The sequence below is a fragment of the Buteo buteo genome, chromosome 16 (assembly GCF_964188355.1).
Source record: "Buteo buteo chromosome 16, bButBut1.hap1.1, whole genome shotgun sequence".
Classification (NCBI taxonomy): Eukaryota; Metazoa; Chordata; class Aves; order Accipitriformes; family Accipitridae; genus Buteo; species Buteo buteo.
This window is the reverse complement of record NC_134186.1, coordinates 4,888,256-4,910,006: the sequence shown is the minus strand read 5'-3', so window position 1 is coordinate 4,910,006 and position 21,751 is coordinate 4,888,256. Positions and strand designations below refer to the sequence as shown.

Below are 21,751 nucleotides of genomic sequence, written 5' to 3'. Positions count from 1 at the left end.
AAAAAAAAACCAACCCACCCTGACACCAGCATGGCCGTTAATCCTGCCCGGCCCATTCTGCTTTTCTTGTCTAGCCAGTTTCTAAAATTGGCCAAGGGAGGCAACTGGCTGCTCTTCTCCCCCTGCCCAGACCCCCCCCCCCCATCCCCCACCTGGCCACCCCGACACGTCGTCGGCACCGAAGGGGTGCAGCGGCGATGCCGTGGGCTCGACCGGTGCAACCTGGACCCCGCTGCCGCCGTTCCCTGCGGTGGGGCTGCAAGCGAGGGAGGCAGCGGCCGGTGCCTGGTATGGGGGGGCGCGGGTGGGCGCTGGGTGGCCCTGCGCCCCGGCGGGCACACGGTCGGCATCCCGACATCCCGGCGGGTGCCCCTTTGCTGCCCTGGGCAGCCCCCCAACCCTCAAGCGCCGGGGGAGCATGGCTGCGCCGAGCGAGCCTTCGGCACGGGCACGCGTCCATCTGGCGCCTTCCAAATGTTACTGGCCTCGCAGGATCCCGGCCCCGCTCGGCGTTAACCCGCAGCGCACCGCGGCCTCGCAGCCGGCTGGGGACAGGGGGGAGCTGAGCATCGCCTCCGCCCCCCGCTCCGAGGGTCCCTCGGCAGGGTGTCGAGGGGCTTCAGAGCCACCCCGGGTGCCACGGGCTGCGGGCAGGGGGTGGCGCGGGCAGGGAACGGAGCCCCCCTCCGCGCCGGCGTGGCCGCGGGTGTTACATGACCCGGCGTGGCCGGCACTGGGCAGGGACACACCGGGGCTGTGACTCATGCTGTGGCTATAACAGGGAGCCCGGAGAGGGGGGCCGCGGCCGTCTGCGCAGCCTCAGGCCTGCCGGCGCGTTGAGGGGGGGGGGGGGGGGCCCGGGGCACGCTTCACCACGCTGGGGCGAAGCACCCCGCGGCACCAGCCGTCGCGCGGCGACGCGCGTGCAAAAATACCCCGCACCCCGAAGAACCCCTGGCACCCTGACCTGGCACCCCGAGGGATGGGTGCTGGGGTGTCCCGTGTGTGTGTGTGTCCCCCCCCCCGACAGGGAGAGGGCAGAGGAGGGGGCCAGGCCGGCTGCTCGCCTCCCGCGCCGGCTCGACGGGGCGGGGGAACAAAGCTGGCACCGAGGAAAGCAGCTAAATTTAGCCCGTTTCCCTGCTAGCTCTGAACTGCGGCTCTGGGCTCCAGCCGGCCGAGGTGCCACCGTCTCTGCAGTCCATCTGTCGAGCGGTTTTGCCGCCCGACCTCCCCCGGCCCCCCCCTCCAGCCCCACCGCCGCCTCCTGCCCCCCTCCCAGCCGGGGAGGGGGGTCAGGCCCCTCTGGGACCAAGGGGGTTGGGGTGGGAGAGGGGGCTGCATCCACCCTGGACGATGCCGCTGGGGCTGGGGGCACCTGGGCATGGAGGGGAGCGTGCCCCCCACTCCCGAGCGGCTGCAGCCACCCCAATCTGTGGGAGGAGGAGAGGGTCCTTGCACGGGGAAATGGTTTCTTGCAGAGGGAGACGATTGCAGGGGAAAATGGTCAGTGCAGGGGAGATGGTTTCTTGCAACAGCGGGAACAGGCATCCCCGCCCCTGCCCACTTCGAGGGCACCGTGACACGTTACAGGGCTGAAGGCTGAACCCGTCGAGGGTCCCACCAGCTCCGGGACCACCAGGCCCTCAGGCTGAGGGGTGAACCCCTCGAGGATGCCACCAGCCAGGCTGGGGGCTGCGCTGCCGGAGACCCCCGTGGCAGCAGCACACCTGGGGCCAGACCCAAGAGAAGGGCCGTGTCCCCTGACTCACCATTATCCCCAACAGCGTGGGGGCATCGGTGTCCCCGGGGTCCCTGCATCCAGGGCCAGCCGGGATTTCGGAGCTGTTTTGGCACTGAGTTTCCCACCCTGCCTTGCTGCAGTGCTGGGTGGTTGGGGGGATGCCAAGACCTGCAGGCACCCCCTGCTTGGAGCCCAGTGGTCCCAGAGCCCCCTTCCCAGTGCCAGGGTGGGTGCCTGAGCCTGCCCCGGGGATGTGGCACCCCAGGGTGCCATGGGAGGGTGGCTTCCACCCCCAGCTCTCCTTTGGGGCCACATCTCCCAGGTGTATTTGCCCCACACGCCAGCCAAGGCCTTCTGGGCACCGCCGTCTCCTCCCGCACCGGCACCACATCCCGGCACTGCACTGGGGGGGATGTGTTCCCCCACCAGCTCCCTGCTTGGGAGGGACCCCAAAAAACCTCCACTGTGGCGACCAATGGCCCCCTGAAAGGAACTGGTGGCCGAGCAGCTCGGCTGGACCCGTTACCTAAGATGAAACCCGGGCGCCATCTGCTCCGTCTCCTAATTACGAGCGCGGCAGAGAAGGCAGGGTGGTGGGGAGGGACATGGTGACAGCCGGGTTCGAACGGCGGTGGGAGTGGGGTGACAACCGAAGGAGGGGTCGGGGCTGTCTACAAGCACCCTGCACCCCTGCCTGCAAGCACTCTGTGACCCAGCACCCATCTGTGCCCACCCCTCTGGACCCCCGGCTCTTGCCCTTCTCCCAACCCGTGCGCTGGTGGCATCGCAGGGTGGTGGGTCCCCAAGGGGGGTGGGTGCCCTGGGAGCTGGCAGCGGTATCAGGGCAGGGGGTTTCTAGATGGGCTCCCAAATCACCCTTGGGGTGCTGATGGGTGCCCCCATTCCAGAGGCAAGCAGGGCGGTGGCAGGGGATGCCCGGCGCGTGGGGTGCAGGGAGGAAGAGGAGGGAGCAGGACCCGTGTGCTTTGGGGTGGGGGCTGTGATGCTCAATTGGGGGGGGGAAGGACGCAGAGGTTGGGGTGGCAGGAGTGAAGGCGGGGGGTCCTCCTGCCTGCCCGACCCCCCGCATGGCTCAGGGAGGAGGTGGCCGGGGCGGGGGGGGGGGCTGGCTGGGGAACACGGAAACCCTCGGAAAGCGCCTGCCAGGAAGCTGTCACTGGAGGGGATTTTCCATTGGTGTCAGCAGGAGCAGGACGGGCTCCGGGGGGACTCACAGGGCGGGGGGGGGGCCTGGGTGCATGTGAGCGAGCAAGGGGGGTGCGGGAGCGTGCGAGGGACAGGGCGCAAAGGGGACAGCAGCGGGGGGGGGGGGGGCGTGCAAGGGAGCTGCACGTCTGTGGTGCCCCCAGATGTGCGTGTGCAAGGGAGGAAAACCTCTGCCGTGCCCCGGCTGCGTGAGCGTGCAAGGGAGAGGCACCGCCACAGCGGCCCCAGGCTTGTGCAAGGGCGGCGGTGCGAGCGGGGCACCCCGTGATGCCACATCATGTGTGTGTGCAAGGAGGGGGGGGGGGGGGCACCTCTGCGGTGCCCCAGATGTGTCGGTGCACACGCAAGGGACAGCTGCGACAGCTGTGCGCGCAGAACACGGGTAATGGGGGTGTCCAGAGACCCCACGTGGGGGTATTTAGGGCCACCCCGACCCCTCCCAGCACCCCCACGGTGCCCAGGGAGGCGGCGGGGCGATGGGGAAGGACCCCCCGGCCGTGGCCCTGCCGCCGCGGGGCGGCTCGGCACGGTGCCCCGTCGGGGTGGGAGGCGGAGGGCCAGCGTGTCCCCATCTGTGTGGCGGCTGGGTCCCCGCCGCCTGCCTGTCTCCCGGTGGCATCTCCGGCCCCACCCTGACGTCTGGGTGGCCTCGGAGCCGGGCACCAAACCACGTCCGTGTCTCGCGGAGCCGTCCCTCCGCCGCAAGCTGCCGCCACGCCGGTGCCAAGCGAGCCATTCTGTGCCCACCCCCCCACCCCCCCCCCCCGGCTCCTCTGCCCTGCCAGCGCTGAGGGTCGGGGCTGGGTGCCAGCAGCCTCAGGGGACATGGAGGGGGGGGCGGTCTGCAGCCCCCCTGTGCCCTCATGGTGCCACCTCTCCCACCCCACAGCACCCCTGCCACCCAAGAGGGAGACCCCCGGGAGCCTGTCCGGGTAGGGGAAGCGGTGGCGGCGGGGGGGGGGCATGCCACTTGCTGCCAACCTTCGTCAAGCCTGAAACCGTTAAACTAATTAAAGCTTTGCAGCAGCAGGATTAAGCCCGGGCAGGGGAGGTGGCGAGCCCAGGTAGTCGATTAGTTCACCAGGCGAGGATATTGGATTTCTGCGAGGCGAGTCAGCAGTCTTCGGGGGCTGTTATCTTTGCAGGGCTGCGGGGTCAGGAGGTGGGAAGCGGAGGTGACTGCAATCTCGCCTGCTTCCCCCCCCCCCGCCTCTGTTTCCCCCCCCCAACCCCGCCGCAGCACCCGGCCTCGCTGCCTCTCCCCCGCCCACGGCGCCCATCTATCTCTCCTTCTCCTTTCGTTCCCTCCATCCCTCCTCGCTTGTGTGGTCTCGGCTGGTGTTTTGTAACCAGCGAGGAGAAAAAAAAAAAATTAAAAAAAAAAAATTTAAAAAAAAAAAAAAGGGAAAAAAAAAAAAAAAGAAGGAAAAAGGCCCTACCCCTGGCGAGCAAGCCAGGAATGGCGAAGTCCGGAGAGCCTAATGCGAAACATGTGGCGGCTGCCTGGGGCTGAGCAGGGAGGTGAAAGTGAGCGCGGCGGCGCGGCGAGCATCCCGCCGCACCCAGCTCCCCCCCTGCAGCCCCCTGCCCACCGCCCAGGGCCAGCCTCCCGTCCTGCGTCCCCTGCCCCGGGTGGGTGGTGGTGGTGGTTTGGGGATGGCGGGTGCTGCCCGTCCCCACGGCGCGGCGTGGTGGGTGCCGGGTGAGGGGCGCAGGTGGTCCCCGCCGTGGGGGGCAGCCGGATGGCGGCGGTTCGGCCGGGGTGAGGGAGGAGCGCTGGCACGGCGCGGGGAGCGTCCCCCGCCTTGTCACCGGACACGTGGCCCTGCCGGGGCTGGAAGGGGGTCCGAGGGCAGGAGCCTGACGCCGGGCAGTGTGGGGTAAGAGCCGCCTGGACGGGCAGGGCAGGGCAAGGGGGGGTCGTACCCAGCACCTCTGGCACCCACGAACGCACGCCGGCGGGTGCCGCGCGCGCCCCGTTGGGGACCCCGTGGGCATCCCGCAGGATTTCCCGACGCATCCGCCGCTCCGTACGCCGTGGATGTATGGGGGGACGCTGGAGCAGAGACGGGGGGGGGGGGACGAACGACCGCGCCCCACGCCCCGCGACGCCTCCGGTCCTCCCCGTCGAGCCGTGCGCAGCGTGTGCGGCGGGGACCGGCTCCCAGCGGCTGTTCTGGAAAACCTCCCGTTTGCTTCCTTCCTGCCTGCCTCCCCTCCAACAGCTCTCCGGGCACATTAGCAGCTTCATCAGAGACTAGACCGGTCTTTCTAGCACATATTTTCCTGCTCCTACATTGCCCTTGGTGTAACTCTACACCACGCAGGCAACACGGCGGTGTTTGCCGGAGAGGTGCCCGCATCTCCTCTGTGCCAGCGCTGCGCCCAAAGGCTGGTGGGGAGACTGGGGGGGGGTGGGATGTGGATGGACTGACAGGTTTGAATTCTCTTTCCCTGCCTTGTTGATAAGTTGTCACGCTAATCCAGACACCGGGAAGAGCCTGGATCACGCCGAGCGGCTGCGTGTGTGTGTGTGTGTGTCTGCGGGTGTGTGCTGGGGGAGGGAGCCAACAGGCAGGGATTCACACGCGGCGCTCGGGGGGGGGGCGGGGACGGACAGGCGGACACGCTGGCATGGGGGGACCGCGATGGGTTGGGGGGTTCTGCTGGGCACCCCCGTGCCGGATAGGCAGCTGCCTTGGGTGCCCGCACCCCCAGCACGCCGGTGTCACGCAGGGCGGCAGGGGCCCCCCGCGTGCACACGCGTGTGCAACGCGCACATCCGTGTGGACGTGCGCACGCGTCGGCACGCCCGCCCGCGGCGTGGCTGGGAGGTGCCCTGCCTCGGACGGGCAGCCCGAGGCACGGCTACGGCGGGGAAGAAAGGGGTGCCCTGCCCCAAAATGCCACCCTGTGCCCGGGCATCGCGCGATGGGCCCCATCCTGTGATGCAGAGGGGACAGCGTGGCTCCCTGGGCGTCCCGATGGCTTTGAGGGGGAGGCGTGAATGGGGAGCACGCAGCGTGCCCAGCCCTGCGGGCACCCACGCTAGCCCGGGGCAAGGGGTGCTCCCCCGGGGTGGGGGCCGCCGGGCTGACGCTTGGGGGTCTCTGTGCTTGCTCGAGCAGATGGGAGCTCGGTCGCCTGCCAGCCCGTCGCACTGGAGAACGGTGCCAGCCCGCCAACCGAGTGGTTCCCGCGTACCCAGGGCTCCGGCCCCCGCCAACCCGGCAGCGACGGCGACGGCAGGAGCTTCAAAGTGAACCTACACTGCAAGCACCCGCGGCCCAGGTACCCCGGGGGGGCCCTCGCCCCGGGAACGGGGAACGGGGGCTGCACCGGGGGCGGTTGGGGGGGGGGTTGGCAGCAAATCTTGCTGCCTCTTGCTCTGCCCGTCCCTGCCTTGGCGGGAGTGGGGGGCTGCAAAGCATCCCTGGAGATGGGGGGGGGGCTCCGCGGCTTTGCAAAGCCCTTGGCTTGGAGCGGGGGGGATGGGGGGGGCAAATAGGGGTGCCTGCAGCCCACCATGGGGTGCAGGGTGGGCTGTGCTAGTGGGTGCATGGGTCCCATGCCGGGCACCCCAACCCACCCGTGGGTGCCTGTGCAACACCCCCCCCCCCTCCGACCTCGCTTGTGTCCCCGTTGCCAGCGAGGGGAAACTGAGGCAGACGCAATGCGGGTGGTCCCCAGGGGCTGCTGGCACCGGGCAGTGTCACCTCGGGTGGGGGCAGCAGCTGTGCGTGGGCCGTCCACGGGTGGGTGGGAAGGAGGTGGGGCGGGGGGGGGGGACACGACACGGACAGACTGACGGACGGACCGGAACATGCTAAGCCACCTCCGTGGGCAAAAAAAACTTCATCCCCCCCCCTTCCCCTTCCCCTCCCCTCCCTCCCCGGTCTGTCCGGTGGCCGGACCGGGGCGCTGGGCGGCGGGGGCCGGGCCGGGGCGGCGGGCGGGAGCGCGGCTCGCCGGGGACACCTAGCGGCAGCACGGCCGTAGGGCCCCCCCCCCATTTCCCCCCCCCCCCCATTTTTTCCCCCCTCTTTTTTCCCCCCCCTTACCTCCCCGGGCCTCTTTCCCCCCCCCCCTTTCCCCGCCCCCAGCGCCCCAGCCCCGTGGAGGGGTTGGTGGTGGTGATGGTGGGATTGGGAGGGAGGAGGGGGGGGGTAAGGGGGGGGGGGTAAAAAAACCTGTCCCCTCTGTCCCCCAGATTGGAGGCAGCTTCCCCCCCCTTTTCCCCGTCCCCGCCCCGCTCGCAGCCCCGACGCCAGGGTGATGGGCGGGCGCTGCCCTCTCGGCTGTGGGAGCTCGGGAGGATCGGCCCCTGGTATGTCCCTTGTAGGGACTGGTGCTGCGAAGAAGCCGTGGGCGCGGTGGGCACCCAGGTGTTCCCCCACACCCCCCCCCCACCCCCCACCCCCCACCCCACTCGGGGCTAACCCTCGGCACCCCTTCCTTTGCAGAGAGCTCAAGTGCAATAGCAGGAGCAGCAGCAAAGCCGAGGGTAAGTCCCAAGCCTCAACCCCGCGATGCCCCCGGACCCCCCAAACCCTGCCCCACGGGGGAATGGGGCAGCCCCGGACCCCCCAGCCCAGCCCCACGAGGGGATGGGGCAGCCCCAGACCCCCACGGACACAGCCCCCCTGCTTCCCCTTGGAATTGGCTCTGCGCCGGGGCGAGCTGGGGGTTGGCACGGGTGGTCCTGCTGTGGGGAGGGCGTCCAACCCACCCGTGAGCAGGGGAAGGGGCCTGACCCCATTTCCCCACCGCTGCGGCGGGCAAGGGAGGAGGCTGGGGGCGGCGGGGGCAGGTTCCCGCAGTGCCAGCCGGGTCGTCGCTGGTGATAAGGCAGGGCCGAGCCGGGGGGTGAATGCGGGCACCCCGTCTCCGTGGGCGGCGGGGATGGAGCAAGGCACCGCCGGCTGCTTTTGGCCGGCGGTGCCCTCGGAGCCTCACTGTCCCCCTCTCTGCCCCACGCAGGTCCCGGTCTCACATTCCCCGACCCCCATGTCAGCAACTGCTCGGCCAAGCGGCACGCGGGGGAGGAGGAGGCCAGGATGCGCGTGAAGCCCCCGGGCCCAGTGGTAACGACCAGCGTTGTGCGTGGCTCGCCCGACTACGTCCGAGAGCCCAAGTTCTACCCGCCGGGGCACCCGGCGCAGCGGCCCCCAGCCTGCCCGGCGGAAAAGGCCTTATCCTGCAGCGTGCTGAGCTTCCCTGAGGGCTCGTGCCCCGCGCTCGGCCGGGAGCACCAGGCAGGCTCGCTGCTGCACAGCGACCCGGCCGACCGGTGCCAGAGCGTGCACGGGGGCACCAAGGCGGCGGAGGACTTGCTGGGCTGTGCCGGTGAGCCCCGGATCCTGGGGGGCAGCGCGGAGGAGGCAGCCGCCCGCGATCGGGCGCCTAAAACCTTCCCCAACGCGACGCTGGCCTCGGGCCGCTGCAACGTCGACAGCATCCTCGCCTTGCTCCGGAGCAAGTGCGGCAACGGGCACATCAACCTCCACCCCGTGGTGCAGCTTATCGACATCATGAAGGACCTCAACCGCCTCTCCGAGGACCTCAAGAGCAGTGGGGTGCACCTGGACTGCGGCAGCCTCCGCGGCGGTGGCGGCGGTGGCCACGAGGACAGCCGCCTCCTGCCCGCCGACCGCGACCTCCAGTACAGCTTCTTCTCCTCGCCCTCCCTGGCCAACAGCATCCGCAGCCCCGAGGAGCGGGGCGTGCTCTGCAAAACCGAGCCGCCGCGGCATCCCCGGCCCCCGGCCCGCGATGGAGAAGCCGACGGCGGCGGGGGGAGCGCCCCGCAGCCCCCCGGCCACAGCGGGGGCGTGGGGGGGGCCTCCAAAGCACCGGCGGAGGAAGCCGGTTGCTCCCAGCCCGACGCCGGCGATTACTCGGACCTGGCCGAGGCGGACATCCTGAACGAACTGGCCTCCCTGGCGTGCCCGGGGACGCAGCTGCTGGAGTCGCAGGCGATGGAGCCGCAGCCCCAGTTGCTGCCAGCCCAAGAGCTGGACTCCCAGTCCCGGCTGCTGGATTCCCAGTCCCTCGAGTCGCAGCCCCAGCTGCTCGATTCGCAAAGCCTGGAGCCGCTGCCGGAGTCTCTGGAGCTGCAAAACCTGGAGCCGTTGGGGTTGCAGTCGCTGGAGCCGCTCTCCGAGTCGCTGGAGCTGCAGTCGCTGGAGCCCTTGTCCGAGTCGCTGGAGCTGCAGTCGCTGGAGCCGCTGGCGGAGCCGCTGGGGCTGCAGACGCTGGAGCCGCTGCCCGGGGCCCTGGAGCCGCCGCTGCTGGACGCGCGGGCCCCGCTGCTGCCCGCCGAGCCCTCGCTGCTGGAGGCGCAGCCGCTGGGGCCTGTGTCGGAGCTGCTGGAGGCGCAGCCGGGTGCCGGGGACCCGCTGCGGCCCCACGGGCTGCAGCCCCGGCTGGGGGGTTGTCCCCTGGGCGGCGTGGTGAAGCGGGGACCCTGCGGGGGCCGGGGGGCCGGGCGGTGCGGCGAGGACCACCGCAAGTACGCCCTGCGCCGGACAGACAAGCCAAAGATGCTGTGCCGCCGGAGGAGGGCAGGGCGAGGGCGCCGGGCGGACATCGCCCCCGAAAGCCGCGTCTTGTCCCCCCTCGCCCTGCCCGCCGAGGTGCCCCCCGGGCCCGAGGAGCCCGGCGCCCCGCTGCTGGCCCCCCCGCCGCCAGCCCCCGCCACCCTGGACCCTGACGAGGTGCCCAAGGCCCCCGCGACGGGGAAGAAGAGCAAGTGCCGGGGGGTGAGGAAGATGGTGGTGAAGATGGCCAAGATCCCCGTGTCCCTGGGGAGGAGGAACAAGACCACCTACAAGGTGTCGTCGCTCAGCAGCAACCTGAACCTGGAGGGCAAGGAGCTGGCGGCCAGCAGCTCCATGGAGCCCACGCCGCTGCTCAAGATGAAGAACAACGGGCGCAACGTGGTGGTGGTCTTCCCCCCCGGCGAGATGCCCATCATCTTGAAGCGCAAGCGGGGCAGGCCCCCCAAGAACCTGCTGCTGGGCCAAGCCAAGCCCAAGGAGCCCGCCCCGGAGGTGAAGAAGAGGAGGAGGAGGAAGCAGAAGCTGGCCTCGCCCCAGCCCTCCTACATCGCCGACACCAACGACAGCAAGGCCGACTACTCGGATGTGCTGGCCAAGCTGGCCTTCCTCAACCGGCAGAGCCAGTGCTCGGGGCGCTGCTCGCCGCCCCGCTGCTGGACCCCCAGCGAGCCCGAGTCCATCCACCAAGCCCCCGACACCCAGAGCATCTCCCACTTCTTGCACCGCGTCCAGGGCTTCCGCCGGCGCGGTGGCAAGGCGGGGGGGTTCGGCGGGCGCGGGGGCGGCCACGCCGCCCGCGCCGCCCGTTGCTCCTTCAGCGATTTCTTCGAGGGCATCGGGAAGAAGAAGAAAGCCCCCGCCGCCCTCCACGCCGACCCCGTCCACCCGCGCAAGCGGGGCCGGCCGGAGCCCGACCCCGTGGGCAAACCCAAGCGGAAGCGACGGGCCCGCAAGAACGGGGCGCTCTTCCCCGAGCCCAACCCCGGGCAGAGCTTTGGCGACGGCCCCGCCGAGTGGGCCGGGGGGGAAAAGGGCAGCCCCTGGGCCCCCCACCACGGCCACCCCGGCGGCCAGGCCGGCCGCAATGGCGGCTACCAAGGGGCCGAGGCGAGACCCTTCCACGCCGCCGGGCTGGAGTCGGGCTCCTCCGGCCGGGCAGGCTTCTACGCCGGGAGCGCGCCGTCCTCGCAGACGGAGGCCGGCCCGGAGAGGCACAGCCTCTTCACCGGCTACTTCCGCTCCTTGCTGGATTCGGACGACTCCTCCGACCTGCTGGACTTCGCCCTCTCGGCCTCCCGCTCCGAGTCCCGCAAGTCGGCGGCCGCCTACACGGCCCCGCCGGCCGCCCTGCCGGGCCAGCGGGGCCTGGCCGCCTACCCGGCCCGGGGCGGCAAGGTGGCGGCGGCAACTCCCGGCACCGAGGCCGCCTTCCACGCGGCGATGCAGGGCCGGCCGGCCTTCCCGCCCGGCCGCGCCGCCGCAGCCGCCGCCGCCGCCGCCGCCGGCTACGGGGTGGCCCAAGGGTCGTCCGAATGCCGGGGGGCCGAGGCCTTCCCCAAGCTGGCGCCGCCCTCGGCTGTCTCCCGGTCGCCCACGGCTCACCCGGCGGCCAGCGGCACCCCCGGCTACTCCCCGTACGGCAGCTACGGCGCCGGGCAGAGCGTGGCACCGGCCAGCGTCTTCCCGCCGGGGAAGCAGTACCCGTCGGCCCAGGACTGCCCCAACAGCAAGGACTGCAGCTTCGCCTACGGCAGCGGCAGCAGCCTCCCGTCCTCCCCCAGCAGCGCCCACAGCGCCGGTTACGCGCCGCAGACGGCCGGTCCCAGCCTGCCGCTGGGCAAAGCCGCGTTCTTCAACAGCGCCGAGCAAGGGGGACAGTTCTCCAGCGCGGCGCACACCCCGTTGCGCTGCGATAGCCGGGCCAGCACCGTCTCGCCCGGCGGCTACATGGTGCCCAAGGGTTCGGCCTCCTTTCAGCCCTCGCCCGAAAATTGCCGGCAGTTCCCTAGCGCCGCGCCGTGGGCTTTCCGGCAGGGCTACGGCGGGCTGGACTGGAGCTCGGAGGCCTTCAGCCAGCTCTACAACCCGGGTTTCGAGTGCCACCTCAACGAGCCCAACGTCATCCTGGACATCTCCAACTACACCCCGCAGAAAGCCAAGCAGCAAACCGTCTCGGAGACCTTCTCCGAATCCTCCTCCGACAGCACCCAGTTCAACCAGCCGGCCGGCTACCGGCGTGCCAACAGCGAGGCCTCCTCCAGCGAGGGCCAGTCCAGCCTCTCCAGCCTGGAGAAGCTGATGATGGACTGGAACGAGGCGTCCTCCGCCCCGGGCTACAACTGGAACCAGAGCGTCCTCTTCCAGAGCAACTCCAAGCCCGGTCGGGGCCGACGGAAGAAGGTGGACATGTTCGACACCTCCCACCTGAACTTCTCCTCCTCCTCCTCCTCCTCCTCTGTGTACCCCTCCAAGAGGAGCACGGGACCCCGGCAGCCCCGGGGGTCCCGGGGGGCTTGTGCCTCCAAGAAGGAGAGGGGGACGGGCAAGGCCAAGTTCCCCACCAAGTCGCAGGCGGTCAACCCCCTCTTCCAGGAGAGCACGGACCTGGGCTTGGACTACTACAGCGGGGACAGCAGCATGTCCCCCCTGCCCTCCCAGTCCCGGGGCTTTGGGGTGGGCGAGCGGGACCCCTGCGACTACGCCGGCCCCTACTCCATGAACCCCTCCACCCCCTCGGACGGGACTTTCGTCCAGGGTTTTCAGAGCGACTCCCCCGGTTTGGGGCAGCCAGATTTGGAGAGCAAGCACTTCCCTGCCCTCCCGCACCAGCTGGCGGCCCCCGGCCAGCAGACTGTCTTCGAGGCCGGCTTGCAGAAAGCCTTCTCGCCCAACTGCTCCCCAACCTTGGCCTTCAAGGAGGACCTACGGGCGGGCGACATCCGCAAGCTGCCCGCCTGCGACTCGCTCAAACACAGCATGCAGGGGGGGGCCCTGCCGCACGCCCCCCACCTGGCTTGCCGCGATCTCCCCATGCCTCAACCGCACTACGACTCCCCCAGTTGCAAAAACCCCCCGTACTGGTATTCCCCCAACGCCAGCACCCGTAGCCCCTCGTACGACGGCAAAGCGGGGGCCGGTATGCTGGTAGACTTCATGGGCAGGACGGACCCCCCATGTCTCAACCCCCACTTGAGCAGCCCGAGCGGCACCCACCCCTCCAAGGGCGAGAAGGAGCCCTTGGAGATGTCCCGGGCTCACCACCGAGGACCCTACGCTTGTCCCTTGATCAATGACTTGAACATCTCCCCCGTACCGAGAGACTCAATGCTGCAGCTGCAGGACAACTACAGGTACCCCAGTTTTGCACCCCAAGGGCACCCCGTCATGGCCCCCACCCAGAAGAGCGGGTTTTTGGGACCCATGGTAGAGCAACAACACCCCGAGGACACTTTTACGGTCACCTCATTGTAGTGTCTGCTGACGTGCCAACCGGACAACGAGGTTTTGTTACAGGGTAGGTGGGGGAGCCCCTCGGGGTGAGGGTGGGGGGGTGGCAGGGGTGGGGACGGGGCACCCCCGGGCCCTTCTCATCGTCTCCCACCCCCCCCCTCCGTGTTGTGTTTCTCTTTCAGAGGTAATTTAGCCAGCACTTTTTTCTGGAACACTTTTCAAGTTCTGTATTTAACTGGGATTGGAACCGTTTGTTTGTTTTCTAAAAAAAAAAAAAAAAAAGGAAAAAAAAGGAAAAAAAGGAAAAAAAAGTTAAAAAATAAGCGAAACGAAAGGAAAAAAAATAATAATAACGGACGAAGAGAGAAAACCCCCGTTTTTTTCCCCCCTCCGCACTCAAACCCACTCCGCCTGCCAACCGCCTGGCTCTGCTTTCCGGACTGCCGCCCCCACCTCCCGCCCCGCAGCAGGACAATCGGACGGACGGACGGACGGATGGACGGCGCCGGCCCCCGCCGAGCCCAGGGCAGGGGCGCAGGCAGGGAGGGCAGGCAGGCCGGGCAGGAGGCGGCCATGGGGCCTGGGGGTCAGCGGCTGGGTGCCCCCTGCCCGCAGCCCGACCGGGGGGCAAGGGCAGCCCCCTCATCCGCCCCTGGGGGGGTCTGGTTGGGGTTTTTGGTTTGTTTTTTTTTTTTCTTTTCCCTCCCGTCCGCTCGCTTGCCGGGGGTGTTTTTCTTGCCGGATGGATGCCGATGGGTGTTTGGGAGAGCTGACCCCCACCAGGCTCTGGCAGCTTCGCCAGCGGGGTTCGGAGACGCCACCGTCACCCGGTAAGTGCCACCCAAGTCCCCTCGCTGCCCGATGCCCGTCCCCTGGGATGGTGGTGCGGGGTTGGGGGCCGGGAGCTGGGGGGGCAGCGGGGCTGCGCTGGGTGCCCTGCGCTTTCTGGTGGGCTTTCTAACCCCAACGCACCCAGTGAGGTTTGCCCCCTGGGTGCCCCCAGCCCCTTTTGGGCTGCAAGCACTTGCCCTGGGTGTTTCCCCACGGCCAAGCATCAAACTGGGGACCTCGTCTGCCCCAGTGTCTGTGGGTGGCTGGAGCCCAGGGTGTGGGGTGCTGGGTCCTGGACCCTGGGCATGCCGGAGCTGCAGGGGTGTGGGGTGCCCCAGATCCCTGGGTATGTGGGTGCCAGACCCCTGGATATATGGCTGCCAGATGGAGGGTGGGCAGGACCCCAAAACCCTGGGTGTGTGGGTGCAGATGGAAGGGCGAGCAGGACCCCAAAACTCTGGGTAAATGGGTGCCAGACCCGGGGTGGGCAGGACCCCAGACCCCTGGGTGCATGGGTGCCGGATGGGGGATGAGAAGGACCCCAGGCCCCTGGGTGCATGGGTAGTAGATGGGGGGTGAGCAGGACCCCAGAACCCTGGGTACATGGGTGCAGGGTGGGCAGTGGGCAGGACCCCAAAACCCTGGGTATGTGGGTGCTAGACCCCTGGGTGTGTGGATGCCAGATGGGAGATGAGCAGGACCCCAAAACCCTGGGTGCATGGGTGCCAGGTGGGGAGTGGACAGGACCCCAAAACCCTGGGTACATGGGTGCCAGACGGGGTGAGCAGGACCCCAAAACCCTGGGTACGTGGGTGCCAGATGGGGGGTGAGTAGACCCCCAGATGCTGGGTATATGGGTGCCAGACCTGGGATGGGCAGGACCTCAGACCCGTGGGTGCGTGGGTGCTGGATGGAGGATGAGAAGGACCCCAGATCCCTGGGTGCATGGGTAGTGGATGGGGGGTGAGCAGGACCCCAGAACCCTGGGTACATGGGTGCAGGGTGGGCAGTGGGCAGGACCCCAAAACCCTGGCTGCATGGGTGCAAGACCCCTGGGTGTGTGGGTGCCAGAGGGGGGTGAGCAGGACCCCAAAACCCTGGGTACATGGGTGCCGGGTGAGCAGTGGGCAGGACCCCAAAACCCTGGGCACATGGGTGCCGGGTGGGCAGTGGGCAGGACCCCAAAACCCTGGGTATGTGGGTGCTAGACCCCTGAGTGTGTGGATGCCAGATGGGAGATGGGCAGGACCCCAGACCCCTGGGTGCATGCGTGCCAGGTGGGCAGTGGGCAGGACCCCAAAACCCTGGGTGCATGGATGCTGGGTGGGCGGTGGGCAGGACCCCAAAACCCTGGGTACATGGGTGCCAGACCCCTGGGTGTGTGGGTGCCAGATGGGGGGTGAGCAGGACCCTGAAACCCTGGGTACATGGGTGCTAGGTGAGCAGTGGGTAGGACCCCAAAACCCTGGGTATGTGGGTGCTAGACCCCTTGGTGCGTGGATGCCAGATGGGAGATCGGCAGGACCCCAGACCCCTGGGTGCATGGGTGCCAGGTGGGCAGTGGGCAGGACCCCAAAACCCTGGGTGCGTGGGTGCCAGACCTGGAGTGGGCAGGACCCCAAAACCCTGGGTGTGTGGCTGCCAGGTGGGCAGTGGGCAGGACCCCAAAACCCTGGGTGCATGGATGCTGGGTGGGCGGTGGGCAGGACCCCAAAACCCTGGGTATGTGGGTGCTAGACCCCTGGGTGCGTGGATGCCAGATGGGAGATGGGCAGGACCCCAAAACCCTGGGCACGTGGGTGCCGGATGGGGGATGAGCAGGACCCCAAAACCCTGGGTGCGTGGGTGCCAGACCTGGAGTGGGCAGGACCCCAGACCCCTGGGTGCATGGGTGCCAGACGGGGGGTGAGCAGGCCCCCAGACGCTGGGGCGCAGCTCCATCCCTCCACCATGGGGAGCCAGGGCAGGGAGGTCTCCTTGCCACCCAGTTGCCGCAAACCCCACCGGGTGGGTGGGCACCCACTCGGCGCAGTGCCGAGCCCCAACCTCACACCCGGCACCCCCAGCTGGGCCGAGGGGCCACGGCGGTGGGACGCTCACCCCTCTCTCGCCTCTCCCCCCCCAGCCTGCCCGCCAGCCACAGCACCCTCGGCCCCACACCCCGCACCCGTCCCGGCCACCGGAGCAGAGAGGAGAGGAGGGGGCCGCTGCCAGCGGGGTACCCCGGCCCCGTCGCCCCCCGCTTTGCCCGCCGGCCCCCACCTTGGCCGTGGCGCCGGCGCCGCGTTCTCTCTCCTCCCGGCCAGAAGCAGAGGGACTCTTTAATTTTGATTTTTTTTATTTTATTAATTTTCATTTTCTGCACAAAACCAGCAATTGTAAATACTTTTGAAGAAAAGAAGTAAAAAAAAAAAAATGTTTAAGGAAAAAAAAAATCTTAAAAAGCTGAAAATTCACAAAAAAAAACTAAAAGAAGAAAGAGCCACACACCGGAGGGAGAATCAAAAAGTGACCGAGAACAGAGACCTAAAGCGACCGAGAGGTGAATATGCAGGAGAGAAGAGCAAAAACCCACCAGTATGCACTGAGAAAAATTTATTTACAGATCGATCGACAAAAAAAAGAAAAGAAAAAAAAAAGTAACAATAACCTATTTATTGTATATAATGTTTTATTATAAATCGTGTCTTGTATATTGCATTCTGTACATCTGCTGTGGTTTTGTGGTGTGCAACTTCCGCATGGGTTCCTTGGGTTTCCGTTGCCTTTTTTTAATGACGATGATGATGATTTGAGTTTTATTTTTATTATTATTAAGAAGAACGAGGCGGGTTTTTTTTGGCAGTACACACCCAAAGATCCAAATTTGTATAAAAAAAAAAACAAAAAAAAATTAAAAAAAAAAAAAAAAGAAAGAGAAATCAATCACACACCCTCTTGGTGGGGAGGGGGAGCCGGGGGGGGGACCAGGGCGCGGGCCGGGGCAAAGGGGGGGTCACCGGCTTTCTCGTGGCCCCCAGCGTGGCAGCGGTGATGAGCTCAGGGTGTGGGTGCGTGCGTGGGTGCCAGGGGGGGCTTTGGGCTCCTCTCCTCCTCCCCCCCCCAGTCCCCTGTGTGTGTCCCCCCCCAGGGTTTGGCAACTTCTGTACAGCTTTGTGGATTGTGCAAAAAAAAGAAAAAAAAAAAAAAAACCAAAACAACAACAAAAAAAAGAAAAAACCACCCTGAAATGAAAAAAAAAAAAAAACAAAATGCAAAAAAAAAAAAAAGGGAACCCCCTCCCCTGGTCAAAATAGCCCCCCCTTTCCCACCCCTCCTGTGCTCCCCCTCCCCAGCTGACCCGCGCGGTGCTTGTGCTGCCCTGGCCGGAGCGGCCCCCCCCGGCAAGATCCCCCCCACCCCGGTGAGCCCCCCACGCCCGGCCCCCCCCCGGCCCCCGCTCTATCCCCTCGACTGGTCTTTTTGTGTTATTTAGGAAGGAATTTTTAATAGGCACTTTTTTTATATTAAAAAGAAACCTATATATTGAGCGATGCCCGCTGCTTTCTTGCTTCTCTTCGGGGGTGGCACGACCTGGTTGTGCCAGGGGGTGGGGGGGGTGGGGGGGCTGGAAGGAGACTGACACCCCCCCCCCCCCGGATTTGGCGGGGGATGCCAGGCCTAAGGTGGGAATTGCAGCGAGAAAGCTGAATTTCAGTGCAAATTGGGGTGCGGTATGGCACGAGGTGGTCCCGCTGCTGCTCCCCCCCCCGGGATGGGGTGCCAGTGGGGGTCCCGGGGGGGGGGACACACGTTACCCCAGGGTGGCTGGAGCACGTCAGGGACCCGCTGCCCTCCCCGATCACCTTGTGCTCGGGGGTGTGGGTGCACGAGTTATTGCTTTGGGGGGGCTTTCCTTTGCTGTGCAAGGTGGGTGCTCACCCCTCCCTGGCACCCATGGGGCACCCTGGGTTGTATGGGGGGGGGGGGGACACAGGGCTGCAGGCAGCTTCCTGGTGATGGATGGGGAAAGCGCCAACACCATAAAGGAGCAAAAGGGAGGAAAATAAGCCAAAAAAAAAAATAAATCAAAATAATAATAAAAAAAATCAAAATAATAAAAAAAATCAAAATAATTTAAAAACTCAAAATAATAATTAAAAATCAAAATAATAATTAAAAAATCAAAATAATAATAATAAAAAACAAAATAATAATAATAAAAAAAAAACACCACCAACTTCCAGGACTGGGAAGATGAAGGCTGCAGCATCCTCCGGGCGAAGAGAAGGAGATGGAGGGGGGGGGGGGGTCGGGGTGCGTGGAGGGGGGGGAACCAGCTACCTGTGGGTGGGAGAGGTTAGCGATCCCGGCGGGGTCAGGGCTGCTGCAGCGAAGTGCTTGTGCAGCGCTGGGGGGGCCGGGGGGGGGGGGAGGCAGGAGGTTGCTATGGAGAAGAACACACGGTGCATACTGATGGCTGGGGGGGGGGGGAGAGAGGGGGGAGCGGGGCTGCCAGCGCCGCAGCAGCCTGGGAAGATGTCGGTGCTGTGCTGGGAGAGCTAGAGGGGGGGGGGGAATGCTGGGGGACCCCCTCTTTGCTGGGCTGGGGGACCAGCAAAGCCCCCCCCCCCCCAGCTGCTGGGATATGGAGCTGGGTGGCACCAAGGGAGGTGGTCCAATGCAGCCCCCCCCCCCCCATTATAGGGTGTGAGGGGCACCTTGAGCACCCATCTGGGCATGGAGCTGGGCTTATGGGACCCCCCCGGTACCCCCGGGGGTGCCAGGAGGGAGAAGGGGCTTTTGCCAGTCCCTGTGCCCCAGGTGAAGGTGGTTGGGTGTTTGGAGGGAGCTGTATTTCCCCCACCCTTCCCTGCCCCAGGGCCCCCAAGTGCTGCAGGGGGGGGGCTCAGGGGGGGGCTCTGGGTGCTGGTGGGTGTTTGGCAGCATGGCCGCGTGTGTGTGCATGGGGTGTCCCTGCCGGGGACGAGATGGGTCCCTCGGTGCAACCACATCTCTGCAGGGGCCAAACTGGGGGGGGCAATGCTCCTCTGTGGCCCCCCCTGGGTGCCCCCCACATCAGGCAGGGCCCTCAGGGTGAGCTGGGGGGAGATGCCGCGGGTGGAGGTGATGGAGGGGGGCTGGGGGGCTCTGCCGGCACAGGGGACCCTGCCATCCCCCCTGGGGACCAGCCACGCTTATTGCAAGCACCCTGGTGCTGGGTGGTTTTGGGGGGGGGGGGGCACTCGCGCCCCCAATGTCGCACACTGGAGCTTCGCCCAGCGAGCTCCATCTGCTCCCCATGGGCTGGTGCCCGCTGGGCACCCAGTGGCCCCATCCAGGCTGGGACTGGCCCCACCAGAGCTAGTGCTGGCTCTGGGGATGCTGCTCCCATCTAGCACAGCCTGCGGGTCGTCCCCCCCCCCAGCACCCCCCCAGCAGGGTGGCGGCAGCACTGGGAGGCTGCTGGTGGGGAGGGGATGGAGGTTGGGGCACCCCTTCCCACGATCCTCATACGCGGTGTGGGCAGAGTGTCGTGGCTGGGGCAAAAGGGGACCCCTCGGGGGGGGGCCACCCCGATGCTGTGCTCTCAGCCGGGTGGGCACCAAACGTCCCCAGCTGTGACATTGCTCAATGGGGAAACTGAGGCACGTGAGCAGGGGAGGGGAGGTTGGCCTTCCCTGCCGCTGTGCCCGCGCCATGGCCGTGCCCGCATCCTGCACCCATCCCGCAGAGGCTGGACCCCCCCAACCGGCTCCCGCACAGCCTCCCCTGGGGGGGGGTCTTTTAGGAGTGCGTGACCATTCCCACCTTGGCTCCAACGCGATGCTTCCCACAAGCATCAAATTTGCTCTTTTCCCCCCGTTTTTCCTCTCTTTCATTTCAGGTTGCAAAAAGCAGCATCAAAGGAGGACGAAATCCGTTGCGGCCTGATTAACGCCCGGGTAAGGTGGGCGCAAACGAGCACAAGACCACCGACAAAGGCACCGGGGTGCGCCGGGAGAGAAATCCCCCCCGGCAGGTAAATCCCACCGGGAGGCATCACCCAGCATGGCCACAGCCTTGCCGGGCACGGCCGGCTGCTTGGAGCACAGCTTGATTTTATTTATTTTATTTATTTATTTATTTATTTAAGACTCAATTAAATCTATCAAGCGGCGTGCGCCGTTTCTGAGGCTGAAAAACCTCATGATTGGGCTGATTGCTGGGGGTTTATCAGCACAGCCCAGCATCGCTGCCGCCGCACCCGGCTCTTGCTTGGGTTTTGCCAGCAGAGGCTGCTTGGTGCAGGGGGCGGGGGGGGGGGGGGAAGGAGGAAAGACTTCAAAATTTGGTGGGGAAACGGTTGTTTTGCTACTTCTTTATTTGCGTGGCGTGTGCTTATCAAAGGTTTCTGGGAGCTGCTTGTGGGGGCACCCGGGGTGAGCCTGGCACAGCCACCGTGCCACGCTGTGCCCAGGGTGATGTGGGATGAACGGGGAGAGGAAAGCCTGGTCCCCGGGTGCCTGGCTGTACCTGCTCGGCCACGCCGCCTCCTCGGGATGGAAATGATTATTTTAATTAAGCAGCTCTGCTGGGAGGAGGGTTCTGGCCTCTCATGGTGCTAACGATGCCAGAGCAGGCGATGGTGCTCGGAGCCTGGGGACGCTGCAGGACGGTGGGACGAGGGATGCTCCGTGTCCCCGGCCCTGGCAGAGGGGTCCAGGGCTGCCCCCAGAGCCACTGCACCACGGTGAGCCGGAGCTTTGCCCGCATGTGCCATGGGGACCGTGGCTGTAAGGAGGCTCGTTGCGCTGCTGCTGGGATCCGGCACGCGCCGGGGGGGGGGAAGGCAGCTTTGCCGCCATTTTGACTTTTTCCATCCCCTTGGAAACAAGGCAGGAATTTGCCCTCCTCCCCCTGCCCTTCCCTCCTGCCCATCGCATGGCGATGGATCCGGGGGGGGGGACAAAGCTGGGAAATGCCCCATTCCCGGGCGGTGAGGGCCGGGAGCAGAGGATGGTGTGCATGGATGCACACATGTTGCACACCCAGTCCCGGTTGCACCATCGCCCCGGCACAGGGAAGCACATGGGATGCCCATACCCCTGCTGAGCTCACCCCAGTACTGGCACCCGGCACCCGGAGCGGAGCAGAGCGAGGGCTGCGTTGCCCACCCCAACCCTGGGGTCTTGTCCCGGGGGGCAGCGGTGGGCCCTTGCCTTCACCCCGCAGGGCTGGGGCCAGCGGAGCCGCCTGGAGCTGCCCGGGAGGTTTAGACACCCCCTTCTCCTTCAAATTAATGGCTGTGCCGTGAAGAAAATTGAAGCCATTATTCTTAGCTCGCATCCTTTATACCCACCAACTTCAACCACTTGACATGCTAATCACAAGCTAACGAGGAAGGGAGGCGATTTCCCACGTCAGACCTGCAATCCAGTGCATCTGGCAGCCGGGGTGGGGACCATGGCATGCCGGGGGCCACCGGCACCCCCGCCCCAACGCCTGCACCCCTGCTACCGCCCCGGCCCTTCCTGCCAGCAGCACCCCGGCAAACAGCCCCCGTTAGCCCCGTCGAAGCCCCCCCCCGTGGCTGGCGTCACCCCACGTTGTCCTTGTCACCCACTCCGGGACAGCCGGGAAGGGGACGCGAGGGCGATGGCGATGGTCCCCAGGGCCGTCCCGCCACGGGGCAGCCTGTGCCGTGCCGCGTCCCCGCTGCAGAACGGCCTCTGTGCCGGCAGCGGGGGCGGCGCAGAGCCCAGCTGGACGACCAGACCACCCCTGCTTTTCCCAGAGGAAGGGCCAGGCCCTTGGAAGATATTTCCACCACCCACCCCCCCGTGTCCCCCCCCCCATCCTCCTTCCGCTCCGCCGGCAGCAGCTCGGGTTGCCCATGCACTCCCCGCGCCGGGGTCCAGCTGAGCCCTGGCGCGCTCGTTGCACCCGCCGCAGGGCTGCGCCTGCCCGTCCCCAGCCA

General features: G+C 66.7%; 1 protein-coding gene across 6 annotated transcripts in view; it reads left to right on the top strand.

The window, feature by feature from the left end:
* The window catches only part of AHDC1 (AT-hook DNA binding motif containing 1), a 55,880-nt gene extending 39,368 nt beyond the window's left edge, over nucleotides 1-16,512 (top strand). For 5 of the 6 annotated variants that reach the window (XM_075047590.1, XM_075047589.1, XM_075047592.1 and 2 more), the window contains 5 exons: nucleotides 6,100-6,262; nucleotides 7,435-7,475; nucleotides 7,952-13,045; nucleotides 13,164-13,811; nucleotides 15,938-16,512. In XM_075047590.1, coding sequence (XP_074903691.1) covers nucleotides 6,100-6,262; nucleotides 7,435-7,475; nucleotides 7,952-13,002 — 5,255 coding nt within the window. In that variant the 3' untranslated portion in view covers nucleotides 13,003-13,045; nucleotides 13,164-13,811; nucleotides 15,938-16,512. Of the gene's footprint in view, nucleotides 1-6,099; nucleotides 6,263-7,181; nucleotides 7,299-7,434; nucleotides 7,476-7,951; nucleotides 13,046-13,163; nucleotides 13,812-15,937 lie in introns of those variants that run through there. The other variant, XM_075047591.1, reaches the window with a different exon arrangement.
* Nucleotides 16,513-21,751: the final 5,239 nt, after the last annotated feature.